Source organism: Aquarana catesbeiana, linkage group LG01 (assembly GCF_042186555.1).
Source record: "Aquarana catesbeiana isolate 2022-GZ linkage group LG01, ASM4218655v1, whole genome shotgun sequence".
NCBI lineage: Eukaryota > Metazoa > Chordata > Amphibia > Anura > Ranidae > Aquarana > Aquarana catesbeiana.
The window spans coordinates 836,706,802-836,726,286 of record NC_133324.1 but is presented as its reverse complement, the minus strand read 5'-3'; the positions used below and the strand labels follow the sequence as shown (position 1 = coordinate 836,726,286).

Below are 19,485 nucleotides of genomic sequence, written 5' to 3'. Positions count from 1 at the left end.
GGCAACTAGACCTTCCTTAGTCCCCTGAGGAAAATGCCAGGCCAAAATTTTCAAAAAAAAAAAAAAAAAGAGGGAGGTGGGGATACAGAGGGAAGAGGAATAGTGAAAGGAAGGTAGGCTGCAAGCAGTCACACTGTTGCTTCTCACTCTAATGCAGCGTACACACGGGTGGACTTTCCGACTGGACTGGTCCGACGGACCTGAATCCGGCGAACAATCCGACCGTGTGTGGGCTGCATCGGACTTCCAACGGACCGTTTCGGTCGCAAATCCGACGGACTTTAGATTTGAAACCTGCTTCAAATCTTTACGTTGTAACTCCACCGGACTCAGTTCCTAACGGAAAGCCCGTTCGTCTGTATGCTGGTCCGACGGACCAGATACGACGCAAGGACAGGGTAGTATATCTTGCGCTCGCTGCAATAGGAAAAACAAATGTTCCTATTGTGGCGAGGGGGAGGCGACAATGTCCCTTAGGTCTGGTGTGGATTTTAAGGGGAAGCCCCTACGCCGAAAAAAACGGCATGGGGTCCCCCCAAAATCCATACCAGACCCCTATCCAAGCACGCAGCCCGGCCGGTCAGGAAAGGGGGTGGGGACGAGCGAGCGCCCCCCCCTTCTGAACCATGCCAGGCTGCATGCCCTCACCATGGGGGGGCGGGTGCTTTGGGGGAGGGGGCACCCTGCGGCCCCCCCACCCCAAAGCACCTTGTCCCCATGTTGATGAGGACAAGGGCCTCTTCCCGACAACCCTGGCCGTTGGTTGTCGGGGTCTGCGGGCGGGGGGCTTATCGGAATCCGGGAGCCCCCTTTAAGGGGGCCCCCGGATCCCGGCCTCCCCACCCTATGTGAATGAGTATGGGGTACATCGTACCCCTACTCATTCACCTAGGGGAAAAAAGTGTCTATTAAAAAAACACACTACACAGGTTTAAGTAATTTATTAGACAGCTCCGGGGGTCTTCTTCCAACTTCGCCACTTTCTGCGGCCTCTTCTCCCTGTGTCCAGTTCTTCTCCCGCTCTCCGGCCTCTTCTCCCGGCTCCTCCGTTATCTTATGCTGCTTCTTTGCTAGCGGTGGCCCGGACTTCTGCGTCGTCTTCTTCTTAAAAAAACCTGTGTAGTGTGTTTGTTTTTTTTTTTTTTTTTTTTTTTTTTTTTATTGACACTTTTTTCCCTAGGTGAATGGGTAGGGGTAAGATGCACTTATTAAAGGGGGCTCCCGGATTCCGATAAGCCCCCCCCCCCGTCCGCTGACCCCGACAACCAACGGCCAGGGTTGTCGAGAAAAAAGGCCCTTGTCTTCATCAACATGGGAACAAGGCGCTTTGGGGTGCGGCCCCCCCCCTCCCCCAAAGCACCCACCGTCCTATGTTGAGGGCATGCGGCCTGGTACAGTTCGGGGGGGGGGGGGGGGCGCTCGCTCCTCCCCCACCCCCTTTCCTGACTGGCCTGGCTGCGTGCTCGGATAGGGGTCTGGTATGAATTTTGGGGGGACCCCACGCCGTGTTTTCGGCGTAGGGAGTTCCCCTTAAAGTCCATACCAGACCCAATGGCCTGGTATGCCCCGCGACAGGGCTCGCAAGGCGTCAATCTCGCCAATAAAAGCGGCGAGATTGACTGACTGACTGACTGACTTTTCTAGTCCCGTCGTACCCGAGTCACATTCAAAATGAACGGACGTGTGTGTGTGTGTGTGTGTGTGTGTGTGTGTGTGTGGGCAAGTCCGTTCATTTGGAAAGTCCGCTGTAACTCCGGCGGGAACTAGGTCCGCCGGAAAGTCCAGTCGTGTGTAAGCAAGTCCGTCCATAGTCCGGTCTTGTGTAGGCAAGTCCGTCCATAGTCCGGTCGTGTGTAGGCAAGTCCGTTCGTAAAAAAAAAAAAAGTCGGAAGTCTGTCAAAAGTCCGTTTGGAAAGTCTGCCCGTGTGTACACTGCATAAGGGCTCTTTCACATTTGCGTTCAGTTTTAAAGCAGACTAAAAGTGCATTAACACACCTATAGCATTAGTGAGCATTTAGGATGTGTTGTACAGGCATTCATGTTGCATCAGACAACACTTCTCAAACTCCCTGTGCGTTTTTTAATAAGGCTAACATGGGAAATAATCACTTTTGACGCTTTCACCAGAAGTGAATGGAGGCAGTTGCAAAGCGTCTAGACCTGCCAAGGCAGTGTGAATACCTCCATCCTCTCCCTATTGTAATAATTTTGAGTGGCATTGATAGACGTTCGGGAAGCATTTAAAAACGGCCAACCGCCTATTTTCAACGCCTGTGTGAAAGAGCCCTTAATCAGCAACCTCTATTAAACCCTCATGTTTAAAATAAAACTTCAGGCAAAACTTTGTTCATTTAGAGTGGAAAAGGATTAAATCTCAAACTGTTTTTTTTGCTGTGTCCACATTTGGGAGATTTTTCTCTCATTGCTTTCCTAGCAAGATAGGAAGTGTGTGTAAATTTCCCTTACAAGGATGCCGACAACAACAAAAACTTGGCAACCAACACCCCACTATATTTAAAAAATTAAGCTGCAGAATCTGGAGCCTAAATTTGGACAACCCATATATAGTATCTTTACTTGTGGAAATAAAAGATATGCTTACAACCGTAATCAAATGCCAATTTTACAGCATTCCCTGATTACCCTACTTAAGATGGTTTACTTTTTTTTTTACCGGCTGATGCCTTCTTCTCCTGACCCATCACAGTGACTTCTGTTCTCAGGTACATCTTGTTTCGATTTTAAAGTAGCGTCAATGACATTGTGTAAGAAATGCATTCACTTTTATTTCCCAGTCAGTAACTACAAGGGACAGTGAGCAGCCTAAAAGCCCCTTTTGCAAATGGCCTACAAGTAATTCCTATTGGAACTGGATGTAAAAAGCATCCACATGCAACAGACTTTATTATAATTACATTTTTTTAAAATTATGATTATTGTTTTAAAACGAGGTAATGCAGGCTGTGTTCACAGATATGACAATACAGGAATGCCCACAACACTTGAAACAAAATCAGCCTATGGCAAAAACCATCTATACCTTTATTTGCTGGTAATAGTGAATGCATTTGGAGAGATGTCAGCTTGCTCAGTAGTAGAGATACCCTAGTGTTTATAGCTTAGAGAAGAAATCTGTGCTGATTTCACAAATTTACCGGGATTGCTAGGGGGCTTTTATTAAAGCGGGGGTCCACCTATCTATCGTTTTTTTTTTTTTTTTGGAGTTAATTCACAAACTTTTGTTCTCATGATTATCTACTCACATGTTCTGTGTAATAAGTCCACCTGTGTCCGATTTCGTTGTAAAGAATAACTTATAAAATTCACTGAAGGCGGTTTCCATCTTCATTGTGGGCATTTGAAGCCCACAAGCATGTATTTCCTGGATGCGGTGAATGCTGTGCTCCCAGCATTCACTGAGATGTTGTGATGACGCTGTTGCACAATGCATGCTGGGAAGCCTGAAACTAGCTCCCAGGGGACTGTGGAAGCTAGAAACACGCCTACTCCCATGGGAGGAAAACCAGGAAGTGCTAAGAAGATTAGAAAAAAAAGGTAATTACGGCGATTTAAATTTTTTTACACAGCATGTCAGCATCTAGGCAAGGAAGAGAATGCATAGAGATAATGTTCAAACTTTGGGTGGAACCCCGCTTTAAGCAGAGACACTTTCTGCAGGTGAATCTTCCAGGTCCATTTGTTTTTAAATGACGGTGAGTTGATTCTCCACTGGAGAATGTTTGGTGTTTCTGCTTTATGAGTAGACCTTTAGTGGTAAAATGAATTTAAGTGAACCCATCACAAATTTAGGCAATTCAGACTGAAATTATGAGAAATATCCTGAATAATAAATTGTGCGTTGTTCCAGAAGCTATCATGCAATTCTTAAATGTTTTTGGTAATGGTGCACTTGGCCTCACCTCCTGAAACTTCCTCTTGGTTCCAGGCTGCCTTTCATGTGAAAGTATAATTTGAGAGGGGTTAACCCACACTCAGCACTTATATGGAAAGTTTGAGATAACTTAAAGCGGTGTTCCACCCACATTTTTTTTTTTTTTTTAAGTCGGCAGCTACAAACACTGTACTGTGACTTTTAATAAGGACACTTACCTGTCCAGGGAGCCAGCAAATGTCGGCCCCCCGAGGCCGATCCGTCCATCGGATCGAATGCAGGCGCCAGCATTCTAACTAAGGAAAACCAGCAGTGGAGCCTTGCGGCTTTATTGCCAGTTTATTACAGCGCATGCACGAGTCGTGCCGCGCTTTGTGAATGGCCAGCTGTCTCCTGGGACATAGGTCCCAGAAGACAGCGGGGGAGTGGGGGCACGCCGCACAAAAAGGATATGACATCCTGCACCGCAGACCGGATGGATCAAAAGTACACTTTACTTCATAAAAAGGTACATTAGAAGAAAAAAAAGATTGTTTTTTATTATCCAAAAACGAGGAGTGGAAAGGTGGTCTTGCGTTTTAAGACCACCTCTCAAAAGTGGGTGGAACTCCGCTTTAAACTAGATTTATTGCCCAATTTTGCCTTGAATTTTTTTATGCTGTGCTTGCATTGCCACAGGTTGTGACCGGCTTACTTTAAAATTAGTTGGCCGCTTTAAAATGCATGCAAAACCCAACTTATTTGCTCCCTTTTAGTCTGTTTAAATACTACAATTGAAAGCATTTTGTTTTCTTTGTTCAATAAATGAAAAATAAATTCAGAGCTGTCCAGTGCTCACTTCCTGTGTTATCTCAAGGAGAGTAATTAGTCCTCCCATTCTGTATCTTAGGACTACAGAATGATTAGCTTTTATGTTGTGGAAATTGAAGGGTGGGGGGGTCTGAGAGGTTTGGTAAGAAAACACTGGGCAGGGCTGAAAACACTCCACAAATTGCTGTGTGTTGTCAGCCTCGCAACAGGACTTAGGAGCTAAGTGCTTTTTTGGTAGACCACCAGTTATTTTATTTGCAGAGTTTAAAAGAGAAGTATAGGTTTTGTTTTGCTTTTTTTTTTATTCTATATAATCATACTTGCCTAGGTGGATGCAGCATCTGACCGATGCTGCAGCTGTCCCCCGGCATCTCTGCACTGAGAACCGAGCCACCGAACACCGCCAATGGCTCGGTTCTCACTCCTCCCCGAGCGGAGAGATGCTGCCTGTCAGTCAGCATCTCTCCTGCTCTTCCTCCACGATGAGCTGTGGAGGGGCGGGAAGCGGCCGTCTCAGCGGCTCGCTGAGCTGCAGAGACTGCCATCAGTCAAGGCAGCTGGCAGATCCAGACTTTGGCAGTTGGGATGACGAGGTGCCTTGACTGATTCCAGTGACGTCAGCGGAGAGCGAACTGCAGACTGCTCTCCGCTGAAAACGAGTCACAGGAGTGCAAAACCAATTGCACTTCTGTGACCCATAGGAGAAGCCCAGCCTAAAAATCTCAGGCTGGACTTCTTTAAAATGTTTGAAACATGGGAAATGTTTATGTAATGCAGAGATGTACTGCTTAAGTTTCAAAAACAGTTTGTCTTTAGGGAGGCCATACATGATTCATTTTTCATTCAACCAACTGGATGAATGGAAAAAAAATAGCAGATTACCCCACACATTTATCCTGGATGGGGGAATCTTACCGAGGTGCTATTGTATTCTGCCCACTGAAGGCTCCCTACCGACAGAATACAATGATGGCAGCACTGATCCTTCAGGAAAAAAACCCAACAGGCTGGTTTGTACACAAGTTGATCAATAGATAAACTTGTGTACCACCAGCTAGCCCATACACTGATTAACATTTTTGGCCAGTTCCTGCTACACTACCCGAATTTTGATCCATATCTAATTGGCTTTAGATGGCCATAAAGTATTTTTTAATTTTTTTTTTTTTTTTTTTTTTTTTTTTTTTTTTTTTGAATATTTGTGAATGATCTTTTTTTGCCAGTGGTACAGTGTTTTTACTGCTGTCATTGTTAAGACATGTAGTGACTTTTTTATCTGGTGAAAACTTTTCTCTGTAAATGGTCACCATTTTGTCATTACCTTCAGATGACTGCACTAAATATATTTTCCAATAAAATGATTCACAGTGAGTTTTTAGATTTTTGTAACCTAAGAATCAGTAAAATGTGAGAAAAGAAAACTAAACGCTGATGTGGATAACTCTATAAAATAACAAAACGCCAAAAAAAAATGTGAGCTGCAACCAACCAATTAGTGCTGTGACACCGTTGCTACAAATCAATATAAAATAAGATTTTAATAAGTGCACCAACATATTTTATATTAAGAATCTGTAAAAGGATGACATTTTATTTTACAGGTGGACGATACCAGCTAGAAATCAAAATACCAGAAACATACCCCTTTAATCCCCCTAAGGTAAGAAGTAGATGTGTAATGGATTGTGAAGTTGCTGAAAGATCTCGCGCTATCGGATTATTCTTAAAATAGACCTGTTGGGGGTGAGAAATTCCAAAACTAGTACCCTGTGAAGAAAACCTACTTCATAATTACCTGTTCATTGGCTGGTTTGCAGAAACTCTGCAGCATTTGTAGCAGAGCTTCCAGCACTGATCCTATTCTGCACCTGCTGGGCTTTATGGTTCCTCACGATGACCCTTATGGCACTGTTATGTCTTGCATTGGCTAGCGGTAAAAAGAAATAACTGCACTGACTTTTCGGGGGGGCTTGATTTGGCAAAACCTACAGTCATTGGTAGGTCTGTTAAAGAGCTAAACTACTTCAAACCAGCTACGGATAGTCAAGTATGAAGTTGTTTTTCTTCACAAGGTACCACTTTTAGACTCTTTCTGACTTCCTTACAATATCCCTTTAATGCTAGCTCCTCTAAATTCTTTAGTTTAAAGTGATGGTAAAGTCTTTTTTCTTCTCTCTAAAAATAACAAACCTGTCATACTTACCTGCTCTGTTGCAGTGGATTCTCCTCTTATCGGGTCCCCCGAGGCCCCTCCCTTCTGTCGTGTGCCCCCACAGCAAGCAGCTTGCTATGGGGGCACCTGAGCCGAGTCACAGCTCCATGTGTCCATTCAGACTTGGAGCTGCGGTTCAGCCCCCCCCCCTCTTGATTGGCTAACTGACTTTGGCTCCGCTGCTGTGTCTCAGCCAATCAGGAGGAGAGTCCAGAACGGCCGAGGCAGTGGTGGAAATCGCTGGGAAGAGAGATGGGGCTTCAGATAAGTTCTAGGGGTGCTGGGGTGGCTGCTGCACACAGAAGGTTTTTTTTTATCTTCATGCATGGAATGCATGAAGATAAAAAAAACCTTCTGACTTTACAGCCCCTTTAATTACAAAACTGTGCTAAGTAGGGTTGTCTCGATATCGATACCGAGCATTTTCCCAAGTACTTGTACTCGTGCAAATGCTCCCGATGCTTCACCCGATACCTGGACAGTCAGCAGTGATCGGCGCGTGGGGGAGTTGCAAGCTTCTCCCCCCGCGGCTTTCAGCTGCTTTACTGAAATCTATGCAGCGGTGATCGGTGCTTGTAACTCCCCCACACGCGATCACCGCTGACTGTCACCGCATCCTCCATGCCCCTTCCGTTCAGCTGTCCCCCTCCATGTCCACCTCCTTCCTTTTCTGCATGGACAGAGTCAGCTGACTCTCTCCATTCACATAACTGAAACATTGTAACCTCCTGTGATTACGATGTCTCAGTTTATGAATGGAGAGGAGCCGCTGTCTTCTCTACATTCATTTTCAGTGCAGCTGAGGCTGCAGAGAAAGGGACTGGGGAATCTCTATCCTTGGTCTCTTTTTCTGTCTCATGGGGAAGATATCAGGGGTCTGTTAAGACCCCTGATATCTCACCAAAGCCCCCCAACAGGGCTGATTAAAAAAAAAACACACAAAGTATTGCAATAAATAATAAAAAAAAAATTAATAAAAATTTAAATAAAAAAACACACAGACACCGTCCACCCCCTCCCCCTCTTAAAAAAAAAAAAAAAAAAAGCATTGTAAAAAAAAAATTGTAAAAAAAAAAACACTGTCACGTGACATTAAAAATAAAAATATTGGTAATCGGTATTGGCGAGTACTTGGGGGGGAAAAAAAGTATCGGTACTTGTACTCGGTCTTCAAAAAGTAGTATCGGGACAACCCTAGTGCCAAGCCCAGCTGATGTCCTAGAAATAAGCAGTTAGACTTGGTACAAATAACCTTCATTTTCATAGTCTTACTTCCACTTCTCTATTACAGTAGTTATGCAGAGATTGTGAATATGACTGTGCGGTGGAATAGACATCCCAGTTAGGCCCCTTTCACACTGGGGCGGTGGGGGCGTCGGCGGTACAACATCGCTATTTTTAGCGCTGCTGTACCGTCGTTCTTGCAGCGGTATTCGGCCGCTAGCGGTGCGGTTTTAACCCCCGCTGGCGGCCGAAAAAGGGTTAAAATCCCTCGTACAGCGCGGCTATAGCTGCGGTATTGCCGCGGTATAGCCGCGCTGTCCCATTGATTTCAATGGGCAGGAGCGGTGAATACACCGCTCCTTCACCGCTCCAAAAAAGCGGTTTGCAGGACTTTTTTCACCGTCCTGCCTGCGCACCATTTCAGTGTGAAAGCCCTCGGGCTTTCACACTGAACAAACAGCGGAGGCTGTTTAGGGGCGGTTTGCAGGCGGTATTTATAGCGCAATACCGCCTGCAAACCGCCCCAGTGTGAAAGGGGTCTTAGACCCAATGCTCTTAAGCTAGTTAGAAAAGCCCCCTCCCCTTCTTGACAGTACAAGTCTGTGTGAGGACACTTGGGCCAAGGGGTGTGGCTGTTAATTTGCTATGCCAGCACAGAATACTGGAGGATGAGCCAGGAAGTAACTTTTTAAGTGAAAGGAGAAAGGTAGTTTAAAGTATTTCCAGGGAAAAAAACATTTCAAATGGGCTACAAACCTGAACTTGCTAACCATTAAATATATAGCAGAGATGCACACTGTACAGGCGATCCCCTAGTTACAAACATCCAACTTACAAACGGAGGGAGGCAACAGAGAGTGAGAGGAAATCTACCCCTAGGAAGGGAAATTCTCTCCTGTAAGAGGTATTATGGGAAAAAGGTGTCTCCACTGAGGCTGTATCACCAATCCTTGTTTCCACAACAACCCAAAATTTTCAAAATCCAATTGTCATAAAGTGTGGTGAAATCTTCTGAACGGGCAAAAACAGCAAAACAAATGTTACAAGGGTGTTAACCCTTCCCTATGCTTTTCAAAAAGCTTAAAAATAGATTTTTTTGGCTGGAGCTACACTTAAAAAATTTACCTGTTCCGACTTACAAACGGATTCAACTTAAGAACAAACCTTCAGAGTACAGACCCTATCTTGTTTGTGAAGCAGGGACCGCCTGTATATGGTAACTTTTCTCTTTTTCAAAATATCTGTTACTAAGTATGTTTTCTGCCACACTGAATAAACAGATTGCTTGTTTTCTGGATCTGCATTAGCAAATTCCTGGGAAGACCTAGTGAAAACAGCGGAGGTAGGCAGCTATTTGACAGATAAGGGGAGAATCGAGGCATGAAAAAGAAATGGGGATCCTAGTAGATGGCAGACTCAGCAATATCATGCAATGCCAAGCTGCAGCATGTAACGGCCAGCAGACTGTTGGTATGCATTAAGAGGGGTGTTTAGTCAAGAGGTAACACTACAAATCGCTAACATTTTACAAAACTCTGGTTTGGCCACATCTTGAGTATACAGCCCAGTTCTGGTCACCAATCCTCAGACTGGTGTCAAACTGGAAAATTGTCCAGAGAAGGGCAGCAAAGCTAATAAGCGGGCTGGAGGACCTCGGTTATGAGGAAGAACTACAAACATTAAACCTATTCTCCCTGGAGAAGGGACGCTTAAGAGGGTATATTAAAGACATTTTCAAATCTTTCAACATTTGTAACAGCAATTTTTTAAATTACAATAACATGTTATACTCACCTGCTCTGTGCAGTGTTTGCACAGAATGGCTTGGACCTCCTTTTCTGGGGTCCCCCACCAGCGATCTTGGCTCTCCCTCTTTTGTGTCTGCCCCCATACCAAGCTATGAAGGCTTGCTCCTTTAGACACAAACAGCCCAGCTCGGCTCTGCCCCTAGGTGATCTGAGCAGACTTTCTCCTCTCCCCCTCCCTTCCTGCAGTCTTCTGGGACACGTCACAGGGCCCAGAAGACTGCGGGGACCATTCACCATGCGCAGCACGGCTCGCACAGGTGCAGTGGCCACCTGGCTGTGAAGCCACAAGCTGTCACAACTAGGTGACCACAGTTGAGATGCTGGGGACAGATCAACGTGGGAAGGAATGGCTCAGGTGAGCACAACGCTGGATCGTGGGGCAGGTGAGTGGCTGTTTATTAACCACTTGCTGACCACCCTATAGCAGTTTTACTGCTTTAGGGAGGCAGCTGTGCGCTGGATTGTGTGTGTGTGTGTGTGCGTGTGTGTGTCATATATATTATAATGTGATTTGGCATTCTCACCTGCAGGTGGCACGCCGTTTCTGCTGTGAATATTACGTTTTTGTAGCTGCTGACATTTAATAAATTGACTGGAGCTACTCTTTTTAAGTGTATAAAAAAAAATAAATAAATACGCAGCCACACAATGAAGTTGGGCGAAAAGTGGTTCATTCTTAAGCCTCGGTTCACACTACAAACCGCATGTCAAATGCATAGGAACTGCATCATATTCCTGTGCAGTTCAAATGCAAGTCGGTGCGATTTGAGCCCATTTATTTTGAACACATATTTGGGACCCGCATTGTGTATGCACCAATTTTGGAACTGCACTGCAGCCAGAAGACAAAAGTACCATGCGATCCAGTGCGGGAAAACGAACTGTTGTTAAGATTGCACTGACTCTCGTTGAAGCTCGCAAGGGCAGTAAAATTTGAATGTGGTGCAGAAAACGTACATGGATTGCTGGGTTTACCACATAATAATGTGAACCTAGGTTAAATTGGATAAGGGGTTCTTAACTGTTAAGAGTGGTAAGGTTGTGACACTCCCTTGCACAGTTTGTGGCATCAGCGGGGAGTTTAGAAAAGTTAAAAAATAAAAGTTTATTTTTGATTGTTAGTGAACACATTGTACAGGGATATGGAAAACAGTAGTCTCACACACACACCTCCAGGTAGAACTGGATGGATTGGTGTCTTTATTCAACTTTACCAACTATGTATAGTGCCTGTAAAAAGTATTCACATCCCATTGAAATTTTCCACATTTTGTCATGTTACAACCAAAAACGTAAATGCATTTTCTTGGGGTTTTATGTGATAGATCAACACAAAGTGGCACATATTTGTGAAGTGGAAGGAAAATGTTAAATGGTTTTCCAAATTTTTTACAAACATTGAAAAGTGTGGCGTACATTTGTATTCAGCCCCCCTGAACCATTACTTTGTAGAACCACCTTTCGCTGAAATTACAGCTGCAAGTCTTTTTGAGTCTACCAGCTTTGCATATTTAGATTGTGAAATGTTTGCCCATTCGTCTTTGCAAGATAGCTCAAGCTCTGTCAGATTGTATGATGAGTATTTGTGAATAGCATTTTTCAAGTCTTGCCACAAATTCTCCATTGGATTTAGGTCTGGACTTTGACTGGGCCATTCTAACACATGAATATTTTTTGATCTCAACCATTTCATTGTAGCTCTGACTGTATGTTTAGGGTCATTGTCCTGCTGGAAGGTGAACATCCGCCCCAGTCTCAAGTCTTTGCAGATGGCCATGTCTTGGTAGGTTTGCAGTTGTGCCTTACTCTTTCCAATTTCGGATGATGGATTGAACAGTGCTCCGTGAGATGTTCAAAGCTTGGGATATTTTTTTATATCCTAACCCTGCTTTATACTTCTCCAAAACTTTATCCCTGACTTGTCGGGTGTGGTTCTTGGCCTTCATGATGCTGTTTGCTCGCTAAGGTCCTCTAACAAACCTCTAAGGGCTTCACAGAAAAGCTGTATTTATAATGAGATTAAATTACACGCAGGTGGAGTCTATTTACTAATTAGGTGACTTCTGAAGGCAATTGGTTCCACTAGTTTTTTAGTTGGGGGTATCAGAGTAAAGGGGGCTGAATACAAATGCACGCCACACTTTTCAGATATTTATGTGTAAAAAAATTGGAAAACCATTAATCATTTTCCTTCCAATTCACAAATATGCGCCACTTTGTGTTGCTCTATTACATGAAATACATTTACGTTTTTGGTTGCAACAAGACAAAATGTGGAAAATTTCAAGGGATATGAATACTTTTTCAAGGCACTGTAACTATATGTAGCATTACAGTTTTCTGGCCTCCCCACTCGCTGGGTAGATGTGTGGTGGCTAAATTGTTCAGTTCTGTATTCTCCTGTAATTCATTTTCTTTATTGAATAAAGCACCTTTATTGGAAAAAAAATTGTTGTTCAGTAAGCTGGCTTGGTATGGGGAAATGGCGACAAAAGCTGGCTATGCAGTGTTACTGAGCTTCCTTCCGAGCTTCGCAAGGCTGACTGAACAGGTTTTTTTCTTATTTAACAGTCAAAACACCTAATTTTTTTAATTTTATTTTTAAATGTATTTCAGGTCTGCATACAGCCTGGAATCTTGAGCCCTTTATAATTTTTTTTTTTTTTTTTATTATTAAAATGTCACAAGTGCCACCAGTAAGCTGAAAGGAAATGCTTGAACCCCTTCATGATAGAATGTACCCTTTTAGGTCCACCCACAATGTTCACAAACCTGGGAATGTTCATCTCTGTGTGTTTCTAGTTCTCAGGCCTGATGTCCAACTGAACAATTCGTTATTGTCAAGTTAACTGACTCGTACTGCTAAACTTGGTCTGGGCATCAGAGCTTAAAAAAAAAATTAAAGGGTTAAAGGTTAGCTACTCTATGTAATAGCACCTTGAAAGCCATTGCCTGCCTTATCAAAGCTAAATATATTTATAGAAATCTGTGTGCTGACAAACTGCATACACCAGAGGTGGCCATAGAGTATAATGGGTTATCTCAGGAAACACTAATGGGATGACTTGTTATACTCTGCATTTGTAGCTGTATTTAGCTTTCTGATAAGGGAGTTAATGCGGGCTTCTAGGTGCTTACTTTGATGTAAAATACACTTCTCCTATAAAGTGAACTTCAGGGTGGATTTGATTTAAATAAAGTCGATTTAAAATCACGATTTAAATCACTAGTAAAAAAGGCTTGATTTAAATCAACTCGACTTTTAAATCATAATTTTTAAAGAGCAATTGTCATCTCTGTCCCGCAGTGGACCCTTCTCCGACCCGCTGTTGACTCACCGACAGTCCTGTTCACTTTAAAAGGACGGCTGGTGATGCGGCAGTGACACAACAAGGTGAGGAACGTGGCGGCAGCAGGTGAGTGGATGCCCGCTAACAGGCGCTGCCATGATGGATAGGAAATGACAGGTGCGATGCAGCATCTGTCCACCGGTGCTTCTGCACTGAGAACCGAGTGATCGAACACTGCCCATCGCTCAGTTCTTACAGCTCCCTGAGCAGACAGCTGGTTACTCCGTCTGCACCCCCTTGCTCACTGGAGCCTGGACCGACTTCTGTGACGCTAGCAGAGAGTGTACTTCAGCCTGCTTTAAACGGTTCACAGGAGTGCAAATGTACTGCACTCCTGTGATGCACAGGAGAAGTACAGCCAAATGAGCTTTGCCTGTACTTTTTTTTAATAGGAGAAACTAATATTTAGCCTTTTCACAGATTTGCAAGACATCAGATGTTCGTTTCTGTTTTCATATGTAATAACTGAAAAATGTAGGTGCCACAGACAACATTGAGCTTTAGGCATAGGTTTTTTAGGTTTCACCTTGTCCCCCAGTTTTATAATGCCCTAGAATATTAGTTCTGTGCAAATCTCTGTTGTGCGCGAGAGACAAGTACACTTTGTGCCTTGGTGACCTTTATCTATGATGCTGTCATTAACTTTATTTGTGTTTTTAGGTGCGGTTTATTACAAAAATCTGGCATCCGAATATTAGTTCAGTAACTGGAGCTATATGTTTGGACATTTTGAAAGACCAGTGGTAAGATGACATCTCCCTGATGTGAGTAGTGTACTGATAGTCTAGATAAAAGTTTGAAACTAAGTCTCTTATAGGGAAAGAAACTTGGGCCTTGGCCAAAGCCCTTCTATGGGTTCTACTGACAAGTATGACATTTTATCTGGGCTTCTACCTAATTGCAAAGAGGCTAATCTTTTATCAGACATGTTAAAATAATATTTTCCTCTAGATTGCCTCAAGAACCCAGAAAACCAGTAAACTTAATGTGCCTCTAGCCCTTCCTCCTTGGTATCACTATTGGTTAGTGATTCTGTCTATCACAGGGATGGGCATAGAGTAATGTGCATGAGGAGGCAGGCCAGACCACAGACGTTGCTCATGGTTTACTTTGTTGTATGCCCTGGCTATTCGGGACTGACGGGTGCTACAGAATGTAAGCACACGTTTTACAATATTTTTAAGCCCACGTATACACTTTAGGATCATTTTGGAGGGAGTAGCTGTCATTCTGTTTCTTGGCCCACTTACGCCTTTGACAGATGTGACGTTAGGTGGAAGAGGAATAGTCATGCAGCTTTTCATTTTTAAAATGTTCTTAATATGGCTAAGCAGAGTTTTTTTTTTTTTTTTTTTTTTTTTTTTCATCAGAAATGTAGAATATAACATTTTCAATGTAATTAGGTTTACACAATGCCTAGCGGAGTAAACAGAATCCACATCAAAGTGTACATTGATTTTCTAATAAATGAGGAATGTCCGTAAAGTGAGTGGAACACTGTGGCTCCTAAAAAAAAAAAAATGTGTTTACCTTGTTCTCAGGGCGGCAGCCATGACGTTACGAACAGTGTTGTTATCATTGCAAGCTCTGCTGGCTGCAGCAGAACCAGATGATCCACAGGATGCAGTGGTTGCCAATCAGGTAAGGCTCATCATGTCTTCCCATGTTGTGTTTATGGGCACTTTATCTGGGGTAACTGCTGTGCTTTCACCTTCATGTAAATTTAATTCAAACCCATACGTAGGTAGCATCTGGAGTACATTCCATGCACGTGGCAGCTTAGTGCCAACCCAGCTTTGATTCTCTTGTAGCTGTTTTTATCAATATCTCCTCGATTTCCCTCTCAGAATGATGGCTCTTTTTTCAACACATGAAACTTTGGGGAGTGGGGGGAGTCAGCAGTTGGGGGAAATGTTCTAAATAAATAATATGCTTTTCTTGATCAAGACCCTTGTTTAACCACTTGACCACTGGGCACTTAAACACCCTTCCTAACCAAACCAGTTTTAAACTTTCAGTGCTCTCACACTTTGAATGACAATTACTCAGTCATGCCACATTGTACCCATATGAATTTCTTTATCATGGGACACAGAGCCTTCAGTAAATTACTCAATGGGTTATGGGCCACCTTCAGGTGTTGACACTGGTATACCCAATCAAGGAAGTTCACTCCTTATATAACCCCTCCTCCTTCCAGGAACACATCCGTTTTCTTTCTCGAACATCACGGGACACAGAGCCACAGTAATTACTGATGGGTTATATAGGTATCACTGGTGATTGGACACTGGCACACCCTATCAGGAAATTCAACCCCCTATATAATCCCTCCCCCCTGCAGGGATACCTCCGTTTTTACGCCAGTGTCTTAGGTGATGGACGTGTAAAGATGTCCTGTGCTGAGCTCCAAAGGGAATATCCTATATCCTATACTGGGGCAAGCCAGGCGAACCGGATCCATTCAAAGTGTCTTTTCATGGCCGAATTGAATGGTACCCGGGCCTCGTGTCTGAAGAAACGAGGTTTTACCCGTAATGCTTCTCTTTTTAGAGAGCTGGACCCCGCAGATCAGAAAATGGCTTTAAACTTCCTAATTTCTGGCGAGGTGCTTTACGGTCCCAGAACTGTTGGATCCCCCTACTGATGGGGGCCCCAGTCTCTGACGGTTTTTTCAAACGGAGCCCACCGTGAGAGGTGAAGATTGGGTCTGGGTCTGTGTAAACAGCACCCTGCGGCTGGATAAGGTAAGAGGAGATTCCACAGAATTTTTGAGTTCTAGTGGCTTTTCTCCTTTAAGGTAAATGCATGCTATGCCTATTGTGACCACCGGGGGCTGCCAAGAGCACAAACCTACACATGCTGACTCTGTCTCAGGTGTTGTAATCGCTGTTTATGTCCCAGCGTATCAAGCAGGCTGCAAACAGGTAAGGTGGAAAGGGGGATTTCTCATGTTTGAATGTTCCCCCCAGGCTAGAGAGGGGCCACAGGGGTCTAGAAAGTGGTTATACCACCCGGGCTCTGCGGCCTAATGGCCACCATCTCTCAAGATAGCCGTTCAGGCAGATCTTGTTACCAGCCTCCCTCCCTCCCCCCCCCCATCCCCAGCCTTTCTCCGGAAGCATGACAGGAGAGTCGGCAGCGCGGGAAGCACTCGTTTTTTTCAAAACTCGAGGGGGGGGGGGCGGTAGAGGAGGGGGCGGGACGTCAGCACAGGTGCTTAGACTCCCACTCAGGCCAGCTGCAGGCTATTAGAGGCACTCTGTACAGGTGCACACAGCCTTCTGAGAGACACAGAGCTGACGGTCGCATGTAAGGTGGGACACAGGCATTCTCCTAGGCAGCATTTACTGAAGTAACACCAGACTGAGCATTGGGTAGCAAGGCTTTTAGCCAGACTACATCGCTCAGCGGGCAGTGTTCATTTGTATACCTCACACCTTGTTGCTTTGCACTATGGGTAGAAGAGGTTCAAGCACCCCAGGAACCAGAGACACTAGGGGATCTCGTTCAGGTTCTGAGGGCCCCCTGTCGGCAGCATCCTCCCCCCCTAAAGATGGGCCAGGGACGGCTAGCCAGGGAGAGCCATCGGGGTCAGGGGCTACACCTGCTTCTGGCACTTCAGCCCCTGTATATATTACACAAGAGGTTTTTTCCTCAACCATTAATGGTCTAGAGGAAAGATTAATGGCCGTGATTACGTCTTCACTCGGTGGAAGAAAACGCACTAGGCTTTCCTCTGTTCCCCAAGACCCTCAGACAGAGGAGCTCTGGGATAAAGGAGATGAATCCCTTTCAGAGGATCGGGATGGGATGGATGATTCCTCTTCGGAGGATTCAGGTGGAGAGGGACCCTCTGCGACTTCCCAAGAGGAGAAAGTCTTAGTGCAGATCCTCACTGGATTGGTCCGCTCCACATTTAAGTTGCCCATACCTGAAACTGCTAAAGAATCCTCTTCTGCTTTGGGGTCACTGAAACCTTTCCAAGCAGCACATGCTTTTCCTGTTCATACTTTACTTGAAAAGCTTATTTATTCTGAGTGGGATCACCCAGACAAACGTTTTTTTCCGCCGAGAAAGTTTTCAACACTTTATCCGATGGAAGAAAAGTTTATTAAAATGTGGGGAATACCGGCTATTGATGCCGCCATTTCCTCCATAAATAATAGCCTGACTTGTCCTGTAGACAATGCTCAGATGCTCAGGGATCCTGTAGATAAAAGGATGGAATCCCTATTGAAGGATGTTTTCTCCTTAGCAGGATCAGTGGCCCAACCTGCAGTAGTAGCGATTGGAGTCTGTCAATACTTAAGAGACCATGTTAAGCAGGTCATCAAAGTATTACCTGAACAGCAGGCCCAGGGGTTTGCTAACCTTCCAGCGGCCTTATGCTTTGTGGTTGACGCCATTAGAGATTCTATCGTGCAAACCTCCCGTCTTTCACTGGGGTTGGTGCATATACGTAGACTCCTATGGTTGAAAAATTGGTCAGCCGAAGCACCATGTAAGAAGCTATTGGCTGGGTTTCCATTTCGTGGTGCAAGGTTGTTTGGAGAGGACTTGGATAACTATATCAAGAGAATCTCTTGTGGGAAAAGCACTCTCTTACCTGTCAAGAAGAAGAGTAAGCGTCCCTCTTTCAAACGGACTCTTTCCCCAGCGCCGGGGGCTTCAGCCTCCAGGCAGTCTCGACGGCCGCCTCCATCGGGGTCCAGAGACAAGAGTCAACCCCAGGGACAAAAGAAGTCCTGGGGAAAGAAGCCTACTAGGCAAAACACTAAGACCTCTGCATGAGGGGGCGCCCCCGCTCACTCGAGTGGGGGGAAGACTGCGACAGTTCTCAGAGCTCTGGCACGAGGACTTCCAGGACAGATGGGTAGTCTCCACGGTAACCTTAGGGTACAAGCTGGAGTTTCAGGAATTCCCTTCTCCTCGGTTCCTCATATCAAATGTTCCCAGAGACCCAGAGAAGAAGCAGTCGCTTCTTCTAGCGTTAGAGCGACTTTTGTCGCAGGAGGTCATTATGATAGTTCCCGCAAAGGACCAGGGATTGGGCTTCTATTCCAACCTTTTTACGGTCCAAAAGCCAAATGGGGATGTCAGGCCCATTTTGGACTTAAGGGATCTGAACCGATTCCTAAGGATTCAATCCTTCTGCATGGAATCAATTCGAACAGTAGTTCCCACCCTGCAGGGAGGAGAATTTCTGGCATCAATAGACATCAGAGATGCATATCTGCATGTGCCCATTTTTCCTGCTCATCAGAAGTTTCTGCGCTTCGAGGTAGGAGTGTGCCATTTCCAGTTTGTGGCTCTGCCTTTCGGGATAGCCACTGCACCTCGAGTGTTCACAAAGATCTTGGCTCCTCCTCTGGCCAGATTAAGGGCTCAGGGTATAGCTGTCATAGCATACCTAGACGACCTGCTCTTGATAGACCAGTCGGTAGCCTCTTTGAATGGAAACTTGAGGACCACGGTCAGGTATCTAGAACACCTGGGTTGGATCCTCAACTTAGAAAAGTCTTTCCTAAAACCAGTAAGAAGACTGGAGTATTTAGGTCTGATTATAGATACAAGCCAGGAGAAAATATTTCTACCCCAGGCAAAGATCACTGCTTTGAGAGAGCTGATTCTGACAGTAAGGACCAAGAAGGGTCCCTCAGTCCGCCTTTGTATGAGGCTACTAGGGAAGATGGTGTCTTCATTCGAAGCAGTTCCCTATGCTCAGTTTCACTCAAGAATGCTGCAACACAGTATTCTGTCGACCTGGAACAAGAAGGTTCAGGCATTAGACTTTCCGATGCACCTGTCGCATGCGGTGCGTCAGAGCCTCAATTGATGGCTCATACCCGAAAACCTGCAGAAGGGGAAATCCTTTCTACCGGTTACCTGGACGGTGGTAACAACAGATGCCAGTCTGTCAGGTTGGGGAGCAGTTCTGGAACAGGCTGCGGTCCAAGGGGTATGGTCCAAGACAGAGAGGACCTTACCCATCAACATTCTGGAGATCCGGGCGATACATCTAGCTCTAAAAGCCTGGACTATCAGGCTACAGGGTTGTTCGGTCAGGATCCAGTCCGACAATGCCACAGCAGTGGCTTATGTCGATCATCAGGGAGGCACCCGGAGCCGAGCTGCTCAAAAAGAGGTGAACCAGATCTTAGTCTGGGCAGAGATGCATGTGCCAT

General features: G+C 45.0%; 1 protein-coding gene across 1 annotated transcript in view; it reads left to right on the top strand.

The window, feature by feature from the left end:
* The window catches only part of UBE2K (ubiquitin conjugating enzyme E2 K), a 66,183-nt gene that overhangs the window by 21,393 nt on the left and 25,305 nt on the right, over positions 1-19,485 (top strand). The window contains exons 3-5 of the mRNA XM_073608632.1: positions 6,305-6,363; positions 13,958-14,040; positions 14,839-14,938. Coding sequence (XP_073464733.1) covers positions 6,305-6,363; positions 13,958-14,040; positions 14,839-14,938 — 242 coding nt within the window. The remainder of the gene's footprint in view (positions 1-6,304; positions 6,364-13,957; positions 14,041-14,838; positions 14,939-19,485) is intronic.